General features: G+C 40.1%; 2 protein-coding genes across 6 annotated transcripts in view; both read right to left on the bottom strand.

The window, feature by feature from the left end:
- otud7b (OTU deubiquitinase 7B) overlaps positions 1-10,624 on the bottom strand; it is a 41,312-nt gene extending 30,688 nt beyond the window's left edge. For all 4 annotated transcript variants that reach the window (XR_014600500.1, XR_014600501.1, XM_084053086.1 and 1 more), the window contains exon 1: positions 10,414-10,624. The gene's annotated coding sequence lies outside the window, so the exon portion shown is untranslated. The remainder of the gene's footprint in view (positions 1-10,413) is intronic.
- A 365-nt stretch (positions 10,625-10,989) lies between these two features.
- Positions 10,990-16,052, bottom strand: rbm8a (RNA binding motif protein 8A). 2 transcript variants are annotated; one of them, XM_084053353.1, is made up of 6 exons: positions 15,904-16,052; positions 15,378-15,437; positions 15,110-15,190; positions 13,278-13,414; positions 11,919-12,055; positions 10,990-11,430 (listed from the first exon to the last, which is right to left on the bottom strand). In XM_084053353.1, the coding sequence occupies exons 1-6, from the start codon at positions 15,968-15,970 to the stop codon at positions 11,382-11,384; spliced, it is 531 nt and encodes a 176-aa protein (XP_083909479.1). In that variant the 5' UTR covers positions 15,971-16,052; the 3' UTR covers positions 10,990-11,381. The 2 variants fall into 2 exon arrangements, with proteins under 2 accessions (XP_083909479.1, XP_083909480.1); XM_084053354.1 differs by having other exon boundaries at positions 15,910-16,052.
- Between the last annotated feature and the right edge of the window lie 5,992 nt (positions 16,053-22,044).

Below are 22,044 nucleotides of genomic sequence, written 5' to 3'. Positions count from 1 at the left end.
ACACATTAGCTTCAGTGGAAGTCTCAATTATTCTGTTCTAGGACTTCAGTTTTGAATGTTATGCAATAGAAACAAATTAGGCTAATTAATTACAAACTCTAGTGTCTCTCATCTACCTTAGGCTTCCAATAGATGAAAAGTAAATTCTAAAAACTAGGCTATTCAATGTTTAGCAAACAAAGAGCAGGACAGCATGGCTTGTGCATGTGGTGGTTGTGCTACAAATGCTTTGTCATGTCTCATTGTGTATTCAATTTGTGCAAGGTCATTCAATATGACATGGCCTAAATTGTAAGAACAGGAAGACCTATATAAGATGGAGAGAAAGGAGTGTACTAACCTACCTTTTCAAAGCCTGAGTGAGCATCAACTAAATCCATGAACTCATTCACCCTGTTTTTTTATTCAACAGCACCAGCTTTTGTAGAGCTATGCAAAATTAAGCAGAACTGGGCCTGCAGAAAAAGAAGGCACAGGGTCATCAACTGTCATTCTTCCATAACAGAGAGCTCGCCATTTCATGTTTGGCCCACTTAGTCATTCATCATGTGAAACATGAGCCTCACTTTACAGTTAAGAGCGAGAGCAGTGAGGGCCTGAGGGCCAAAAGCAGCACTGTTCTGCTTTACCTGAAAAGATATCCGACTGTATTCAGCCATGAATCAAGCTTTAGAATTATTTTTGTTATCTGCATCGCCTGCAGCGAGACTTCACCAAATGAGGACGGTTGAGCTATTCTTTTTCCCTTTAATGGTCAGGATATGATGGATGACTTGGCCTATAAATGTGTCAGTTCTATTTTAACTCAATCACATAAACCTCTTCTGTGATCTCAGTGACTGTAACAAGTGGCTGGCTGAGTATATAAAATGACCAGACACAGCAAAAATATACTTGTCTGATGTGGTACAGTTTGTAGAGTTGAAGTCGATCGCACGTTAACGGTACCGGCGGAGATGGGTTTGGGTTTTTAGAATGACTAACGTCAACATAGGAGTGGGCAGAGCCCATCCTTTCTCAGTGACTCCAGTTCTGAGTGAGTCAAATGCGTTTTTTCCAGGATCTTACCGAAATAGGGCTGAGACCTTGGTGAGAAATCAGTCATGGACAGACACCTCCCTATTGAAGGAAGTCAAGAGACAGAAGAAAACAAAGGTGTGGCAAGATGGCCGTCCTTCAGCCATCTATCTGTGGATGTGACATAATCTGGTTACTGGCTGAGCCCAGCCAGCCCACACTGGCACATTACATAACCTCAGAGGCCAGCATGAGGAGGCTGAGGAGGAGGCAGAGCTCTGTCTGGCTGATAAAGGGACCGGAGAGGAGACCCAGTTTTTCCTTAGTTTCTCAAGTCTGCAACTCAGCTGAACAGAGCACCATAGCAGAGACTGAACAGCAGAACACAGCTTTACTGAAGGCCGAGGACAAGAGAATGAAGAAAGAAGGCTTGTCAAGGTTCATGGGTAGAAATATTTGGAAGATAACGTATTTCAGAAACTCTGATTAAATCCCTAGCTAAATGCAGCAGAATTCTTTACATGCTGAAAGGCATTTTCCTTGATGACAAAAATGTTGATTCTCAACATAGTTCTGAAGTTCAGAGCTAAACAGAGTAAAGCAATTACTTCCACTTTTTCTTTGGTCCTACATCTTACTGACAGACACAGCTGAACAAAAAGCAGAGCAAAGTGTTTTTTGAAGGTGGAGAGTGTTGTATAATGCCCAAGCATCTGATAAGCATCACTGTGGAATGGTCCCCCAGGCTTGGAGATGACTGCTGTAGAATAGGTTCGGATATCCATTAGCCAAGCATGTCATTGTCAATGCACTGCCTCCTTTCTCAAAGTCAAGTAAGATATTTATCAAGCCATTTCAACAAACAGCCTCATCACAAAGGGATTTACAGATGATAAAAGGCCATGGATGTAGATCACAACATTTAAGATTCAGCTTCAGACGCATTTAGACAGTTGTTCTGATCGTAAACTGCTGTGTCACTAATGGTATTGAGTTGAGGAAATGTGCTTCACCAGGGCAGGTGGAGAGGACCACTGTTTTTGTTACTGAATTACATCTCAGAAATCAATACGATATAAAGATTTTGACCATTTCCCTGTTTGGAAGGAAATACTAGTAAGCAGGTCATTGGAGAAAAATCAATTAAACCAACTGAACTGCAGTGGTGCAGAACGTTTGCAGAGGCGTGTTCTTCCAAGTGAATTATAGGGACCAGCACATTGCTTTCAAGTCTATTAGCGAAAAGAAAAGAACTGCTTCTTCATGTGAAATGAAGACCACTTAAGCTTGTAGTTAGTAGAGCAAATAAGCCCATATATGGCTACAACAAAAGGATGGAAAAGGCCCACCTTCTTTTCTCTCCACAGGCCTTTGGCCCTGCAATGCAAAAATGTCTGTATGTTTCACAGAATGTTTGCCTATTTTCGACGAATGTTCGCCTATTATGATATGCCCAGAACAGGGTTCATGTGGTTAATATTAACCATTTGAGCATGTCATTATAGACAGAAAATGTTCACATATTTTCAAGCATTCATCAAAAATAGCAGATCTACAAGAAAGAAAGAAAAAAAGAGACATTGAATAGTTTTTATAATGGACATGTAAGGAGTATTAAAACACGTGGGCAGTTTGGGGATTCTAAACCTGAAAAAGACACAACCTCCACTGCATGTGAACATGCATGTGAATGCACAAAACAAGACACTCGGCTGATGTCAGAGATTCCACTGCATGCCCGCCCTGTTGGTGGCCATGCTGCCGTAGTTGGCCTGGTTCAAAGCTGGCCAGTCACCACGCAAAAATCTGCCCAGTTTAACTTCCCCCATCACACACACTACCTTCCATCCATGGCTCACAAGCTTCCAGAGCTCAATTTATCCAAAAAACAAACTTTTTCCTTTATCTCAGGATGAAAAAAGGATATTCACAAATGAATCAGGATTTGACATGGGCCTATGCTAATTTCACATTCTAGAGCATCTTTCATCCAGGACAGAAAACGAACTGTTCAGTCGCTCTCTCCCTAATCTTAAGCTTGTTAATGCTCCATTCATTTGCTATTTGGTTAGATTATTAATATTTATCCAAAAAATTTGGGAGCATTGATACAACCGCACAAATAACAAACATTGCACACTGAAATTGACCACCTTATCTGAGGTGGTAGAATTAGCAATAGCTTTCTTAACAGTCTAAAAATAATCCTCCATAATCATGATTTAAAGACAGAAACTCTGCAGTGCAGGGAGTTCCAAAACAGCAGGCAACTGATATAAATAGGAGTCAAATGCTCTGGTGTGATGTGTGACAAAGCTCAAATAAATGAAAGTAGTCAGTGACATCATGTGAGCTCTTGCATAGCAAAACACCCGAGAGACTTGCCAAAGCTCATTTTCATATGGCCAGTAAATTGTAGCTAATCCCATAAGGCTGCTACACTGTATGAAGACAGCATAGCATGAAGAGTAAGGATGTTTGCTAGTTAAAAACACCTATTTGATCCCGCAGGAGAAATTCAGTTTTCAGCTTCACCCAGCTGATTGCTGCCCAAGTGGTCAGACTTGAGCACAGAGGGAGCAGTTCGGGGATTACGTGTCTTAACCTCCACACATGGCCAGGAATGGACCTTTTTTCCCCAGGTGGCCTCTCTACCCATTCAGCTATGGCCGCTTCGCTGGTGGGTTTGGGTCTGCCCGAAGACAGCATATTAACAGCAAGAGTGCTTTCCTTCTTCCTGGGGACAGCATTTTAGGGTGCTTCAGAGTTGATTTCTTACGAGGTAATACCTACAAAAATGCCTGTTGACCGGGACCACCGGGTATTTACGCTGTACTCGAAACACCAGCAATGTGATGAGTCGCTTAGCGACTATTCTGCGCTGCGCGTTCTCGTGTGGTGTTGTTATCTGCTTGCTGAGAGTTTTAATATTTTCCAATCGGGCATTTGGAAGCATTTTTAGGCGAGAACCATGTGTTTGCAGCTGGGAAGAAATGCTTTGGTGAAGGTGAACAACACAAAATTTCACATACTGTAGCTTACTGCTCTTGTGAATCCTCTAATGGACCTCATAATGGTGTATGATAATGATTTCTAGTGAAGAATTAACTATGAAATTACTGAAGGCCAATCATATGAAGAAAAGAGAATTAGCAGAATTTGTCCTTTCTGCTTGTGTACAAAAGAGCATTATACTGGTGGTAAATGCAAGACTTCCCTTCTTACACCTGAGAGCAGCTCTTGGATGCTATGTTCAGGTCTTACTTTGCTTGTTGTTCTGCCCGACTTTTATTTCACTTATTCTTTTCTGGGCATGACAGCCATACCACAAGTATAAATTAGGCTTCAAGCATTCTTTTAGAGCTGGTCTCAAAGGTCTCTGCCCCGTCACTGCAGTAGGGCCTAGAAATCACCAGTCGAACAGTGCTAATTAACAGTCATGCTGGGTAGACCACTGCAGGGGGCCTTTGGCAGCAATCCTACATTCCATGCAGTGCCATTCCATGTTATGCGATGCCATGTTGTCCCCACATCAAAAATCAACAGCAGTACAGAACCTATGTTGTGCACTGTTGTATTGAGGTGGCGGGCACACCTCACATAGCAAGTCTAAGAGGAGATAATATAATGAACACATTTGGTCTCTGCAATAGTGAGTTTAAATTCAATCTGTTAGCAATGCATCACATTTGTATGCTTATAGCAGTGTCATAAATACATAAAAATACAAATGAATCACAAATGGAAAATGGTTACTGTAGCGAGTGCAGCTGGATATTGTTGCCTTACCTCTGAAGGACTGCAACAGAGAGAGTGAGATGAGATGGAAGAATTGTTTTACTTCATGAACAATATGCCATGGTTTCAGTGTTCCAGAAAGCTGCCAACCTAAACTCCAGACTCTGTGGGCGAGAAGCCCTCGTTCTGCCCTGGCTGCCTCGTTATTGATTTCTTGCCATTTTGCAAAAATGCAAGCCTCTGTCTCATCTTTAAGCTCTGTTTATGTTCATCATCAAATGGTGAAGAAATGTATCTGTAAATTACAAGAATGCACAGAGCTGCCCAGGCATTTAATAGTAGTTATTAAAATCCCAATGTTTACTGGAATCTAATTCCAATCCTGAATGCAATATTCTTCTTCAAATCAAGTGTTTTATTCAGACTTTGCAAATAATACAAATCACTATTATATTTATTCCACCTCCACATAAAAATATTTTCCTGAATGCATTTAGGTTTTTTGTCAATATGGCTGGAGACACTCACTGTCACACTAAAAGGTTAAAGATATTAGCTTAGGCTGCAAAACATAACTCTCACATTGCTGCTGTCAAGCTTTTTCTTAGTTTCAACTATAAACAAATACCATGTTGAGGCTACCAACGAGACTTGACCATACACTCTGGTTTGTTGACTGTACAAACAATGTCCTTACCATTACATAACTCCCTTTTAGAAGACAATGGATCTTTTACTGTAATTTATGCATTACTCCTGGAGGCATGGAAGACATTTCTTGGTTGCTAAACTGAGTCTTGTATATCAGCTCTGTTACAGCAAAATGAGATGATGTAAAAGAGAATGTAAATAGTTGATCATTTTACGCAGTAGAACATACATGCAAACCAGACAACGATGAGGTCTGGAAGATAACCTTTCAGAAGATGCAAACATTAAGCCATCATATGTGTAAAGCCAACCAAGCCTGACTACGGCTAAACCCACTGCCAGTGGTACAAATACTCATGTGAATCCCCACGTGCTGTGGGCCTGGCAGTCTGCACGGCACAGCAGCTTTATGTCAATCTCTTAGTGATGTCATCCTGGGTGAGAGGCATCAGGGACAGCATGTAGGATTACTGTTGCTCTGTCCAGGATCCAAAAGGAAAAGTGGTCAGAATTTGATGCCATGCTCAAGAAAACAAACAGAGGTTTGACTATAGGCAAGGCCACATGGTAAATCCCAAGACTCCAGCCAACAGTAACACTGCATGTCAATTCTAACAGTAGAGAATAAGTCGTCTACTCCACTTGGGTAGTTTACTAATCCAATCATGCCCAAGAGTTGAAAACTTTTAATCCCTATCCGAGTGGATCAGATTTAAATTTGGGGTAGTTCAAAACAAAAAACAGGATTGTGATCCAAGAATTATCTCAGTAAACACTATGTCAATGAGAAATATAAGTTTGATTAATCAAATAATATATTTTACACCCAAAATCCAAATCTGAATCACTTGGATAGGGATTTAAAGTCTTGAACTCTTGGGGTCCTGGGCGCCCCATTCTATAGGAAATAATGGATTAGAATCAAATGGAAACAAAGAATGAATAGATTAAGTTTTAGCATTTGTTTGGTGGATAGTCTAAATTTTCCAGTGCCCTGTACTGGAAAAAAGGTAAGCCAGCAATTCTCTCAGCATGTGATATTTACCACAGCTGCTTCTCTGTAATGGTCTCTAACATGGGATTATGGATGCTTTCAGTTAGAGAACTTTAAGTGTGTTTGTTTCAAGGCAAATCTTTTACCTAACAAACCCTGACAGCCAATGAATTCCAACAGCGACGATAAATGACAACAACCGTGCAAAGCTACCTACGGCAACATACATTCAGAGAGCATGGCCAATATCCACAACTTATTGGTTAAAGTCAAGCATTTACTGTCTGGCACACAGGTAGAGTTGACAGGGGTTGGATGGATGGTGGCTCATTTCTAGGTCTCTCCACCCTGAAACAAACAGCCCTGGGCACTGGCTGGCTGCTGTGTGCAGGCATCCAGCTATGCCGGGGTGGGTGGGGCTCGACTGGGTTTTATGAGTTGATGTCTGGGTGTGCAGGCCTCTCGCAGACAAGTCACCTATTGATCCCCGTCTCACGGTGGCAGTATGGGGACGGAGGCAGTTTTCTCTTTCACATTGCATCTGTTCTTTTCTGGTTTGAAGCACAAGTCTCAGAGATAAGCAAAATGGGGTAATGGATTTTATGGTTATGACATTTTCTGAAATCTGGTCTCTCAAATTTTTCATCTCGAGCTACACATACTGTAGGTATAGCCAAGATGCTTAAAGTAGCATGTCTGAGAAGGGACGCTTGTTGCATTAAGCATTTAATGATTGATTTACTAACTTCAGCATATGACAGTGTTGCGTGGCGAAAGTAGCCGATCTACAAGCTCACAACTTGCTGCAAGTTTAGCCTGGCAATAAAGGATGCAACGACAGTGTAACACAGCGAAAATAACCGCTCTACAAGGCAAGTTCACAATGTGTTGCAGCGAAGTGTTGAGAGCTTGTAGATCTGCTATTTTTGAAAAAAGAAAAACTATGCCCAAAAAAGACACCAGGTTGAAAGTTGTTAATACGTATGCCCTCGGCTCACACCCAAATTAAGATAAGCCTACATACTGAAAAGGTATATCTAAACTAAGTGTATTCTGGAAGTGAAGGATGCAAAAAGTCATGCGTTTGTCCCACTAACCTAGAGAGGCACACATCTCTTTACTTATTAATCTAAACATGTTTGTAGCCCCAAGTAGAGAGATCCCATGGGAAAAGCTCCATGGCAAATGGGTCTGTCTCTGAAACCGACACAGGATCCCTCACACACACACATAGCAGCTGTGTGGGGGACCCTAGCAAGCCGACTTTAAATTTTCATCCCCTATGTGTTGCTGAACCAGCATGGTTCCTTTAGTGAAACATAATATTCACCAACGTGCCCACATTGGCAACTAACATAATAAGACTAGGTAAGATAGTAAAAGGAAAACAACTAATTTAACTCAAGAGTGTTAAAATGGCAAAATGTTTACACTGTACTGACACATAATAACCATAATGTTTTCATGGGAGACATGGGAGTAAGGCTGACGGTCGGCCTACCTCGTGGAAGGACCAAGACTGTAGCCTATTTTGTTTAATATGGCACCATCATGTGAGGATGACTTTACTATGTATCATACAGGATACCAACACATCTAGTGGCTGTCTTGTAAGCTTCCAGCTGTAAAATGATAGACCTATAACAATTCTTATAAGACAGGGAATTCAAATGTCATCACACCCTTATGCGATCCTTTTGCTTTCAGACAAAGGTGATGTTATTTATCTGTCATTCTGAGCTGTGTCATATCAACTTTTTATTGTATTTATTTTTCTGTTATTTTTATTTTATTGTATTTCGTTTTTATTGTGATATGATCCCTTGGGTGTGAAATAAAGATTGAATTGAATTGTTTCCTGTGGCTTCTTCTGAGTTCTGACGTCAGAAAATCACAGTTGTTTTTGTTGAATGTTTCCCCTAGAATAGGGATGCTGGGGTTCAAGTGAAGATTTCCTGGTGGCAAATGAAGTTTAAATTATGAAACCAAAATAAGATGTTACTAAGTGCTTACACTGCTTGGCTGTATACTATATTGGCAGAGTTGGAGTCCGACTTGCATGGCGATGGTGAGGGATGCTACACTCTCCTTAAAAGATGGCCTCAGGTGTTCTGTGTGCTGCTGTATGCACCAGTGCATTCTTGATGTGCTGAGGGCTTGCGTAATGGAGCCTGACAGTGCAAACTTGTCTCACACACCCTCAAAGAGCAAGAAACTAACCTTCTGATCTACCAGCCAACCTGGATGGTGCATCCCAGGCTTCAAGGGCAACTTTTCTAAAACACGCTTCTCGGTTAATCGACAAAGCAATCAATAGAATAATCAGTAAGAAGATAATCTCTCTCTCTCTCTCTAGGGCTGTGTGTGTGTGTGTGTGTGTGTGTGTGTATATATATAATATATGTATATGTGTGTGTGTATATATATATATATAATATATGTATATGTGTGTGTGTGTGTGTGTGTGTGTGTGTGTGTGTGTGTGTGTGTGTGTGTGTGTGTGTGTGTGTGTGTGTGTGTGTGTGTGTGTATACATACATACACACAACACATATATATGTACGTGTCTGTGATTTGGCTAGGCTAAATTAAATACAAGGCGATGTTCATGCTCAGAGGCATGGGCTTTTTGGGTGAAGGGATTACTACAGTACATGACACACAGACCCTGAGCCTGGTGGCCAAATGCAAGAACTTGTACCCCCTGACTGACTGTCCTACTTTCATATCAAGAGCTCACTGCTGGGCTCCCCCTCCCCGCACAACAAAAGAGACCATAAATACAAGACCTAAATAATTAAAGCCAAAGTGTAATGCAACCCATCCATTGTAGTAGTGATGTTGGAAATGACACAAGCGGCTCCAGCCCCAACTTAAAACACACAAAAAGTAACAAAGAGCAGCAAGCACCAGGTTCTGCCAGCAAGCATATGTAGAGATAGGAGGATTCACGATGACTTTATTCACTCACTATAAACTATCAACTTAGACAGGCCAATCTAACTTAAAGTAGAGAAGCCTAATTGTTTTGCATTTTTGTTGCAGGTAGGCAGCACTAACAGCGTTACAGCGATGTAAGCAAAAGGGATAGTGTCTGTGCCCCAACCAAGTGTTGCCAGATTTTGCGAGAGAAACAGGCAACCAGGTCTATGAAAACAAGCCCAAAAGAAGCGAGGACTGAGCCACATTAAACATATACATTTGGGGGGTCCTTGACATGAAAATGTTTGAGAACCACCGACATTAAACAAGCCCAGATAACAAGCAACTTTCCAGTAAAACAAGCCCAAAGTCGCTTATAATAAGCACACATGGCAACACTGGCCCCGACGCCGGGTCCCTAGTATTAACATGAACCCTGCAACTTAGCAAACCTGCACCCCGCTCAGCTTTTACACATTAAAGTACACTCTTAGAAGTTTGAAACGAATTTAATAAGGATGTACTTAAATTCAATGGTCCTATGTTGCAGTTCCATCTATTGAAATTCTCCAGAACTTGACAGAGGATATATAAAATAAATCAATATAAATTGTCCCAGCCAAGCTGTAACAAAAGCTAGAAAGACGAACCAGCCCCCCTCCTCCTCTCGTCAACCTGTTCTCTGTTGTCACTCACATTGCGAGCAGGTTATTAGTTTCAAGCCAGCCTGCTGACGATGCTGGGCTTGCCAATGTTTGATTTTGTGCCTGCTATAATGGATCATACGACTATTCGCAGCAACCAACTTGCCCAGAACATTACTATACACATGCTTACATAAACGCGATTCAGGTGGCCAGTTGTAGCATGTATATATGGAGCCATTACACGCATCCCGATCATTATAAGCACGCTCCTAAAGTGACAAGACGATTACGGTTACATGAAGTTGATCTCATGTGTTCATTCCAGAGAACTATTGGCTTTTAGTCAATAGCTGAGTCTCTCAGACAGCAGGCTAACAGGCAGCTACTTCTAGCTTGGCTACAACCTGCTAACATTAGCTAGTGGAGTGTCCCTTGTCTGCTTACCTTGAGCGGCCTCGCAGATGTGCTTTTCATCGTCCCATAGAAGTGTTCCGCTACCTTATCCCTTATGAATCGCTTCTGCGCTTACAGGACCAACACTTTCTAACTTTTTAGCCTCTTCATGGGTCGCAATTTAGGTAGAAATCCCTAACGGGACCACCAACGAGAAAGTAATTTCTTTAGCCACTTACAACAACAACAATGTCAACCAAAGCATTCATGAGCCCGCCCCATAAAACAGAGAACCAATCATGGCGAAGAAAGCTCTTGATTGACGCCCAGATGAGCCAATGGCCGTCATTACTTGTTTTGAGTGATGCTCTCCAACAGCGTCAATGCCAAATAGGAGTGAGTGAGTAGAAAGCACTGCTCTGCCAATTGGCTGTAGAAAAATAATGGGCTTGGAGTTTTGTCCAAGTAGCCTATGGGTGTGTACTGCGTCCAGAGTGACAGGTGCATTTAGAGTTGACAATGTACTGGGTGGGACCATTCACTGGGGTGAGGTCATCCAGGATGATGTAACGTGTACGTCACATGTGCTAAAGGAAAAAAAATGAAAACACACGGGGGCACAGATAATACCATTTTAAAAGTTTTATTTTATTCCCAAGTAATATAAAACAAAAACACAAAATGCACAAAACATGCACCAAACCTGAAATCAAATATATGAGGGATTCAAAAGCACAAATTTACTAATTTAAAAACAGCTGGTCTTGAATGAACAAAAAAAAGAAGTTGAACAAAAAATGCAAGGTTGACCATTTGTGCCAATTAACTGAATATGTTTTTTCCTCTGTAGAACATCTCATGTCTGAGATTTAGAAATTTCACACAACTGGATAGTTATTACTCAATTATAGCGCCACTGCGCTAAAATTAACCTCTCAAGTGGTTGACAAGTTATTACAAACTGCCTGTGGAAGTGACAGACACCTCCTACAGCCAATGAAAGGTGAGAAACGATAAGATCAACGCCGCCTCCTGTCTGGACTTCTGCTGCGTCTCCGTCCACCACCCCTGTGAGAAAAAACTCTGTCATGTCCATGCAAAAGATCACCTGAATCACAGCTCAGACAGTGAAAACTGAGGGCAATTATACTGCCCTGTATACATTTGAGATTTTTTTTACCCAATTTTCTACCACAGAAATCCAGAACACCAACATGACAAGTAAATAATAGTATGGATCATATAATTGAATGAAATGCACAAAAGACTTTGTGTATACACACAAGTTGCTTGGTTGCATGTGATATACCAGTGTTTCCCAAACACTGGGTCGGGCCCATTTGTGTAGAATTTCAAAAGTGTCAGAATTTTCATAAATTTACGTAGTGAAAGTAGAAGATCTCAAGCTTACATTGTGGCACGTTGTGAGCTTGTAGATCTGCCATTTGCACTAGCTTGAGTCCCGGAGAGACATTTCTGTTTTGGGTCTTTAACGAAAGTATAGGGAACCACTGTGCTATACCACTGACTTGAATGCCAGTCAATCACTGCCTCACCTCCTTTTGTTCTTGGGCGGCCCTCTGACGAAGCCCCAGTCAACACTTATCGGCTGGCCCATCAGGTCCTGGCCGTTCAGCCCTTCCATGGCAGCCTGGGCCTCCTTATATGTCTCGTACTCTACCAGAGTGTAACCCTGAGGAGGACAGGTAACACAATGTTGTAATGATGTAACTACCTAATTTATACTCCACAAGCTAAAACGTGTCAATGGAGTATAAATAAAGCTCAACAGGGAATGCTGGCAGTGTGCAAAATTCCCCATAATTCAGTTGATTCTTTTGAGGTATTAAAAGAATGTTTTCTGTAAACAGCCCCTTTAAGATAGGCATGTAATCCCAATCTCACTCATGAACACCATTTACTGACAACGACAAAGCAGCACTGTACACTTAGGACATTCTGTAAATTCTTTCAGTTTCCCCTGTACATCTTGTACTTACACATGTTTTGTACAGAGCATGTAACATTAATAGGTTATGTTGGTCATACCTTACTATTACACTTGTTTGTATTAACTTATGAAAAAGTACAAGTGGCCATGTGTGCAGTAATATAGAAAATGTAGATACATCAGAATCGGATCAGAATCGGATAATTAACAGGTGAATCACAATCTGATGCCGGTAAAGTTGCACACCTTTACTTGTAACAACCTCAATAGTATTTACAGCCTGCAGTTAACAGTACATTGTCCAGCCTGATTCTGAGGAAAGCCACCTTCTTTAACAAAAGGCCAATTGTATTCAAGTACATAATTTAATCAACACTGCCACCTTGTGGCTCAGTTAAATACTACAATTCATGTCTGTGACATAAGCGGTCAATATACTGTATATACAGTACATCACAGGCAGCAGACAACATGTGTGCTGGTAAATACACATCAACAGTAACACTCAATTATACAACAGGTCAATTATTTTTTCATTAATTCACTTTCTATGTGGGTGTATGCATGAGAAGAAACTTCTCCATTGTTGGGATACCATTTCCTAAGAAAAGTGGTTCCAGAGACGGGCAACATTAACAAGATGCCATCTATGTATTCCTGGGACATTGGTATTCCTCGGACATTGGTGCCCTCCGATTGTTTTTGTTAGATACCGGTTCCACAGACGAAAGACTTTCTCTATTCACCGATTGTATGGCAAAACAAGTCCTGTCACTTAGTCTTGGTTAGGGTAAGTGAAATGGCATTATTCATGTTATTATTACCCTTTTCATTTGAAATATCAGTCAGTGAGGCCAGAGGGTGCCAATAAAGTACATTACATTGGTGTTATTATATATGTAGTATGTTATATAGATCATGTTAAGCATATTAATGCATGCTTTTACATTTTCACATTTCTCACCTTGAGGTAACCTGTTCTACGGTCCAGATTGAGATGCAGGTTCTTTATCTCTCCAAAGTCTGCAAATTTGTCATGGATGTCCTCCTCTGTGGCTTCTTCATGGACGCCAGTTACAAACAGGATCCAACCCTCCACAGCTACAGCACCAATACAACAGATGGAACAGGACGTCACGTCAGCACACATTTAACACAGGGCACAAAAACAACATCACCGCTGTCAGGTGGAAACCTTGTATGTCCAAAACGGATACATGTGGAAAAAAGAACCTGTGTTCCAATGGATCCAATGTAGTCATTATTTTGTTACACTCTTCTAGTTAATACTTCATTGATTTAATATTTATAAACCCCCAAACAATTTCATAAATAGAAGTTTTACAAGCATGCCTAATTTTGCTACTATTGTGAGATACTGTAGCATGACAAAGTCGAGCATTAATTTACGAAAAAACTTTAAGTTGAAATATGGAGATACGAGGTTTCTGCCCGACAGCAATGACATTCAGGACTCAAACTTAGCCGCAAGCAACTCTTAGATCCTATTCTTAATATCTGGAATCTAGAGTTGCAATACCAACCCTTGACAGCCCATACATCCAAACGGAAGAGTCTGATCTGATTGTATTAAACGATGTTAAACTCACCAACATGGCAGCTGTACGGAAAGGTTGGATTATCCTCTTTGTATCTGCCACGTTTTTGTTACATAAAAATCCACCGTAGACGTGTTATGAGCTACTACTACAGAACAATAAATTCTGTGCAAGTGATTATTTTTAATTAAGTGTTAGTAGTTTGGAAGCTCTCCTTGAAAATCACTCAACTGTCCTGCATACCAACAGTTTCTAAATTGCACATAATGCAGGAGGCATCAGTCAATTCAGGATGTTGCGTTATTGAAAAAACGAGCGATTCCAAAATCCAACACTTAGAAAAAAAATCACCTGTACAAATGTATTGACAGAAAGTAGATTTTTATTAACCAAAAACTTGGTAGATACAAAGAGGATAAAGTCTGGCCTCCAAGTACTCTGATAACAGGTACTGCAGTAATGTATTATAACTACACTTAGAAAAGATAAAATGGGTACAAAAGATGGAAAATGTTCCACTTTCGTTATTTTTGTTTTGTAGATATCAATGTTTGAAGAGTCGTATGAAAGAACTATACGACTCTACATTGTCCATTTTGACTAAAGTACAGAAGCATTTCGACTACACGGCCTTCCACAGGGAATGCCTTTCACTCCCCGATGAAGGCCGAGTAGCCGAAAAGAGTCAGCTTTCTTATCAGTCTTCCACCTTGAACACGCCAATTTAATAGAGTAATTCTAACACTGGTAGAGTGGCTTGGTTTTTGCTCATCTGCTTATTCTCCCCTAAATAAGAACACCTCAAAGCCATTTTTGTTGCACCGAATGGTTACCAACATCTTCATGTTGTGAGTGACAAACATGTTTTTTCTTTTGTCAACAAAAGTGCTCTCAAGACACCAGCTGGAGCCTAATTCAATGCCATTTTGATTATTCTTGCACCTCTGGGCTCTCCAAAATCTCAATGTCACTAAAAACTAAGCCTTACTGTACCACATGTTTACATTTCTGACTAATTAAGTATTTCATCAATAAAAATGTTTAAAAAAAACATACATAACCCACTAGGAGTGATGCTACATATGCTTGACCAAACAGTTTCATTCCATTGAAGGCAAATCGCTCAAATCATACCACCACCTTAACTTTCTTTCTTTATTTTTTAATGTTTTCCATAATACTGGCCAGTAGGTAATTTCCATAATCACAAATCTTTAACAATTTACAAAGCACTTACATCTCTGAGGACCTGGCTCATCTCCATCCTGTTCCACTGTATCATAGACGTCCTCTTTAATTCTTGACCTGGCTCCTTCCTCTGGAAAAAAAACCAAACATGGAAATATAGACAGGCTACTCAAAACACAGATCAATTATTAGCTCCATTAAGAGGTTCTTAATGGAGCTAATCAATTATATCACTGCACTAGTACTGTCATACATTATTGTCACGATTATGGAGGAGAAATGCACTTAAATGATTGATACTTTAAAAAAAAACTTACCTGAACCAAAGCCCCTTCCCTTCCTTTTCTTCGCCTTTTCTTTCAATTTATGGATGCTCTCTATAATATATAGAAAATAGAAAACAATAACAGTTACTTGATGAAGTTTTCAAGGCCAGCATGTTAGTTTAACTCATTTAGCTCACGTCGTAGCTCGTTGTTGTACGGTGAAATATGTATGTTAACTCTGGGGGCTAACATTCCGCAGCAGATCTACAAGCTCACAACCGAGCTCGCTCGTCTCTAACGTGTGTTGAGAGACAAAACCCAAACCCACAATCTCGACCTCGTTTAACTGCCGAATAGAGTATGCAATAATATGAGCACAAACTATATCTATTACGTTTCCAGCTCATGGGCAAACGAGCCAATATGTTTCAATATCATGATGGTTAGCTTAGCAACGTTAGCTAGCATCACACAAGGCCCGCCACCACGCATGCTGCGGAGCCTCCCAGACAAGGAGGACTACGTACTTGGTTCTTCAACCAGCTACCGAAATGTGAATTACTGTAGTAAATTTTACCATCACCATCCTCATCCATAGGAAAGTCCTCGCCTCCCGCTTCATGAAGGTCCAAAACGTCCGCCATGGTGTATTTCTGTGTGTAGTTTACAGCTAAACAACGGCACTACACTGAAGTAAGTTGTTCTTCCTTCTGATCGGCTTCTTCCTCTGTGTTTCCGGCTGCACACAATAGACTCTCCTTTAGGTGTACTGCTGCCTCCAACTGTTGGTCTTGGGTACTGCTGCACACTGTTTATAGTTTGTTTGTTTTTTTGTTTGTTTGTTTGTTTGTTTGTTTGATTGATTGATTGAATACTTTATTAACAGTTCGCCAAAACAAAGTACAGTTTTATACAAAGATGCTAAAAGGATAAACCCAAAAAAGCACACTGCACTATGGCTTGTTTCTAGTCCCTTTCGGAACTCTGAATACCTTTTTATATCTTTTTTTATTTGGGAAGGGCTCCCAAATAAATAAATAAATATTCAGGGTTCCGAAAGGGGCTAGGGTACATCAAAATATGCAAAAACATCATATAAACGAGTAGTAAAAAAAGAGAAAATATGTACAGTAAACAGTTGGGGGTCGGGGGCATTTCTGGAGATATGCTTAGACTTCTTACAGGGGCCAGTTGCGAATTGCAGCCATCTGTAAGTGCTCTTTTAGAGTGGTTTTGACTTAAGGAGATTAAAGGAGTCACATGTTTTATGACTGTTGGTACTAGGGCATTCCACATTTTGGTGGCATAGCAGTAGAACAAATGTAACACTTTGTTTGAGCCTATTCGGCTTGAACGTGATTTGTAACGTTTTTGAAGTAGTTTGACGATATATTATAACTCTGTGAGTTTGACAGGTAGATGGGTGGCTTTGTGGTGTAGTGTATCTTGTAGACCAGGCCCATTGCAAGTTGCTGTACTCCAGTACTATTAAACTGGCGTCCCGTGGGCCTAATCCGGCCCCAGATGAGCTTTCTTCTAGCCCCTGGAACATATTCCATGTTCCAATGTAAAATGAAATGTAATTTTTATTTGATGGTTGGTTGTACAGGTTAATTGTTAATCAACCATTAACAGATACGAATACCATGTAGGCTACTATTTAGAATGGAGTAATCTTAGTGACTCACTCAGGGTCCCAAATTAACACATTGCAGTCAAGACACTGCTACAAGAACCCACATGCGCGTTTGGTGAGTAAGTCACCCACAAGAAAATCATGTGGGTCAAAGTGTTAAAGTAGCTCACCTCATACTTAAGAAAAGCATCTGGTGTTAAAATATGTATTAGTATCAAAAGTAAAAGTATGAGTATGAAAAGTCAAAGTATAAATACCTTTTCATAGTACATAGCAACAAAACAGCCAGTCTACTTCTACTACTTCCCTACTGGCACATCAACGTAAAGGAGTACAACAGGGGTTTTGAGTGCAGTTCATCCATCAGCCATCCATCCATTTGCAACCGGGTGCTCAAAACTAAATGAAAAAACCTTTCTTTCATACGCACATGTAAACACCTCCCCTTGCCAGCCTGCCTCCTATACTCTTCACACAAAGACGCTTCCACATCCACAGAACACACTGAAATATCTACTTCCTATTTTCTTAATATCAAAATCTGACACAGGACTGACACATTTTTCTATCAAACATCAAAATGCATAAATGCAGTATGAAGCAGGCCCTAATAAGTTACCATAATGGACATAATGTGTCCATTATTGTGTCCTATCGGACCTACTATAGCACACAACAAATGGTTTTGTTGTCACGGTCTTGTGGCCCCTGACTTCAAGTCATTTTACATGAGTGGCCCCCTGCCTAATTTAGTTGATTGTAGTTTAGCTAGTATGGCCCTGAATAGTGGCCCAATCTCCTTTCCCTCTCCCACTCACTCAAGTTATCTCCTCCTTAAAATGCTTGCAGATCCCCATGGCTATACCCATATATACCTACTCCCTCTTCATACTTTTTGGCTGCCACATCGACAGCCTCATTGTCTTTCACACCCAGTCACCCACATGGAACCAACAAAGACCCTACTTCCAGCCAGGTGTACTCTGTGAGACCCGTGACCTCCCCCTCCACAGTGCAGAGCCATCAAAGCTTACTGAATCAGAGGAGAAGACCTTCTGTTGTCGCCTCACTTCTGCTAGCCATTGTACTACCATTGTCAAGGTATAATTATACTCCTGTTCAAATATGACTTATTTACAAGTGAAAGTTGCTCTGACAAATTTGTGCTTAAATTAAAGTACTGGAATTAAAAATTAAAAATACTTTTACGACCTGGCTCGAAGGCCATAACAAAAGGGAGGAAGACGTATGAAGAGGAAAGCGAGGACTTCCCTATGGATTTCCCCCCAAAATCCAATATTTTCCAAAAATACTCAAACAATATCACATTCATTAGATGTTGCTCCCGAGAGGACGCTGTTAAAATGTTGATACTGAAAGGATCAGAATTGTAGTCATTTCAGGAGTAAGATGTTGTTTTTAATGTCAAAATCATATATTCTGCTCTTCCGTATTCCTCTTATAGAATGTTATAATAAAACAATTGTATGAAGGGAGAGCTATAGTTTTTTGTTTTCTTAGCAAAACTATATGTTAGCTTTGCCACAAAAAAAATCCCAGTTAAGGATGCTTGTCACATTCTCTTCAGGGTTGGTTGCCAACCCCTTTGTTGGTCTGTTCATGCATGGTGTGATACAGTATATCTAGTCCTTTCTTTCTTTTCAGATAGACAAATGAAGGAATTTTGTCAGGAAGACAAACTAGGGCCAGACTGCCTGATGTAATGCTCAGGGCAGCGAGGTGAAGCTGCACAACAAACAGTCAGAAGCACTGCCAAGGACTTTCAGATTAACTATCGAACACTGGCAATATATTGCAGTAAAATAAGTCCATCAGAGCATGCTGGAGATGGAATTTAGTACCATCCCTGCCAGTAGGGTATATCAAAAATGGTTTAGCGTTAAGTGAGGAGCTGGAGCAGGAAAGTCATCTGGCATATTACATCAAAACTGCCTCAGACATTTATTTTGGCCTCTCTCCTATTGAAGACCAAATACTCAAATAAAGAGCATGCATTAAGAGGTGTGTACTATGGGATTCACTAAGCTGTAACATTTCTCCACAGTAGGTGTACTGTAGGCACCAAAATTCATTGAAGACAGCAGATTCAAGAACAAGTATGTTGTTGTTTCTACTAAATTCGTATTAGGCATTTCTAGCTTTATATCATGTTACTCCTCATCCCTCAAAGCAAAATCATAGCCTCCACAATGGTCTTTGTAGATTATATGGTGGAGAAAAATTATATCATGCTACGCTGAACCATAATGAACATTAAAATTAAGAATTAGACTTAGCATGGATGTGCTCTGCCTGAACATTTGACTTGTCCTTATATTGGGAGCTAATATAATATATGAGTGAATACCCATTCATCGTTATCTGATTTTAATTCTCAAAAGTGGTCCAGGAGTGTAAAATGTTTCAAAAAATACTCAATCAAAGCTAATTTGTTATTGAATTGTGACCATGCTTCACTGACACTTTCTTAACCAATCTAATGTAACGTAAAAAGTAAAGCACAAGAAGGTTAATAATGCAAATGCATACAATAAAAACATGAGGATACCCCCATAACGTATTACTTATGACATAGGTGCTTGAGTAGAGTAAAAAAGGATCACAAAGGACGGCAAGGCCCAGGCAAGATGGGCAAGATTCTTGATTAACACTGAGCATTTGCTCCAAAAATAGATGAAAGTTTAGTTTCAGTCAATTTCAAAGGACATTGACCAAATTACTGTATAGAGGATATGTGCATGCTTAAAGTGAATGGCACATCGAGTGGCAAATCGAGTGGCAAAGAAACATGCAAAATGAGTTTAACATTGTTTAATGTTGTTTAATGCAATCAGATATGACTTTTCTGTTTGGATGCATGGGCTGTCAAGGCCAGAAAGTATTTTTTTGACACTCAGTAGGCATTCCTGCATAACTTCCGGGTTTGATGATGATGTCACACGCATATCCTCTATAATATAAAACAAATAATTAACAGCGCAACAACATCTATAAAAATCTACAAATGAGATAAATTACTATACAATACTGAAACAGTACAATGCACAGTAACACAGACAATAATAAGTGGGGTCCGGAGACCCCCAGGGGTCCTTGAGAGATTTCCAGGGGGTCACCAGCAAAATGTGTTTAACCACTTTAACCCTAGTATATTATAGGCTATTTCAAAATAGCCAATCTACAAGCTTGCATCGCAACGCTATTTTCAAAAAGATCTGGAAATAAATTGTAATACAGCACAAAATATTTTGAGATGGGGGTCCGCGGCCACATAGATTTAAATGTGGGGGTCCTTAACATGAAAAAGTTTGAGAACCACTCATCAACAGTATCTACAACACACATGGGCAACATACGGCCCGGGGGCCGGACCCGGCCCTTTGACCATCTCAATCCGGCCCTCCAAGTCATATGCCATATGTTAATGGTTTTGAGACAAATTAATTTAACTCCAATTCATAATAATGAATTGCCATTTGAGTACATACCTGCATTCCTCCATCCTTATGTACTCAAATGCTTTATGTTTATAATGTAACAGTGAAACAGTCTGCCTTGAGTCCATATATAATGAATGCAATGTGAATGCAAAGTGTTTTATCAGTGACCTATGGAGTGGTGCATATCAGATAAGATAAGATACGGCATTGACGTGGATTGTTTTATGTAATCTTTTCATTGTAATCTTGTACAGAGTACACCAGAGTGATACAAAAAGAAAAAGAAATATCAACATTGTAACTGAAAAATTCAAGGACCTTATTCTAAAGTAGTCAGGCATGTCTACCAATTTCATGCAGTTTTAACATCATTCAGCACCATGTGTTTCAAGTTTCAATTCAATTGTACAATGTGTGGCCCTTCACTTATTTTATCGAAGTCAGTATGGCCCTCTGGAAATAAATGCTGCCCACCCCTGATCTACAAGCTCTGTGATGAGCTTATCAGGAGCTGGTCTTTCACACACAGACTGCTGGCTTTGCATGTGAGGCAACTGCTGACTGAGTGATATGATGGAGCAATCAGGGACACAAACATTTAGGAAATAGCTGATCTACTTCAAGCTCACAGTATTCCTTTTTGTATAAGCTCCAATGTTCAATGCTTAAAACACAATTAAATCATTAATCGCAATTATTTGCATGACAATTAATCGTCAAGTAAAATTTCATGATCGTTGTGACAGCCCTAGACAAGAATTAAATTAGTTTTGCTTGATCACACACACACACACACACACACACACACACACACACACACACACACACACACACACACACACACACACACACACACACACACACACACACACACACACACACACACACACACACACACACACACACACACACACACACACACACACACACACACACACACACACACACACACACACACTCACGGACTTTGTATCTTTCTTATGACATCAGGGTTCAGCCAGCTGGTGACTTCTTTTTGTGAAAAATGATTAAATCATGATTAGACACCATTCTTCAAGGAGTATAAAAAACCCTGGGATCTCATCATAGAAAACACCATTTGGTCCAAGAACCCCTGGAGTTAAGGTGAGTTTCCCACTGCATTGGTCTTCTTGATTCTTGTTCTTCATTCCAGCTTTGGAGATGGGCTTCATTTAACACTGAGATGTGCTCTTTTTAAATGATTTTATATGTATTCATGGAAAATGTACATTTGTATTTTTTTTTATTTGAGTATTTATGTCAATGCTACATCACAAGTAAATTGCCATTTCATTGGCACAGCTTCGCTTGTTTCAGGAGTACAGATGTTTGACCACAATGACCACTGTATTGTAATGTAAAGCCAGATTCATACAAGCATAGGTACATTTTACCATCTTTAAAAATACATTTTCCCCCTCCAGGTTCATATTGCCCATCTGTAGCCATGAAATTCTCCGTTGTTGCTGCCCTTATTGTTGTGCTGGCCATCGGTCATGGTAAGAATCCTGAAACTGTATATTCAACTTTCAAATAGTTTTTACATGAACTGCTATACATTAGGAACCTACAACATGTATTTTATATATATATATATATA

This window comes from Gymnoscopelus microlampas (assembly GCF_963454915.1).
Source record: "Gymnoscopelus microlampas genome assembly, chromosome: 3".
Taxonomy (NCBI): Eukaryota; Metazoa; Chordata; class Actinopteri; order Myctophiformes; family Myctophidae; genus Gymnoscopelus; species Gymnoscopelus microlampas.
Note: the sequence above shows the minus strand (reverse complement) of the source record. Positions and strands in the feature narration are given on the sequence as shown.

Coding starts and splice junctions, on each gene's coding strand:
- rbm8a (XM_084053353.1), bottom strand. CDS start 15,970: ATGGCGGACGTTTTGGACCTTCATGAAGCGGGAGGCGAGGACTTTCCT. Junction 13,415..15,109: donor TGAGCCAGGTCCTCAGAGAT/GTAAGTGCTTTG, acceptor TTGGTGCTGTAG/CTGTGGAGGGTTGGATCCTG. Junction 12,056..13,277: donor GTAGAACAGGTTACCTCAAG/GTGAGAAATGTG, acceptor TGTCCTCCTCAG/GGTTACACTCTGGTAGAGTA.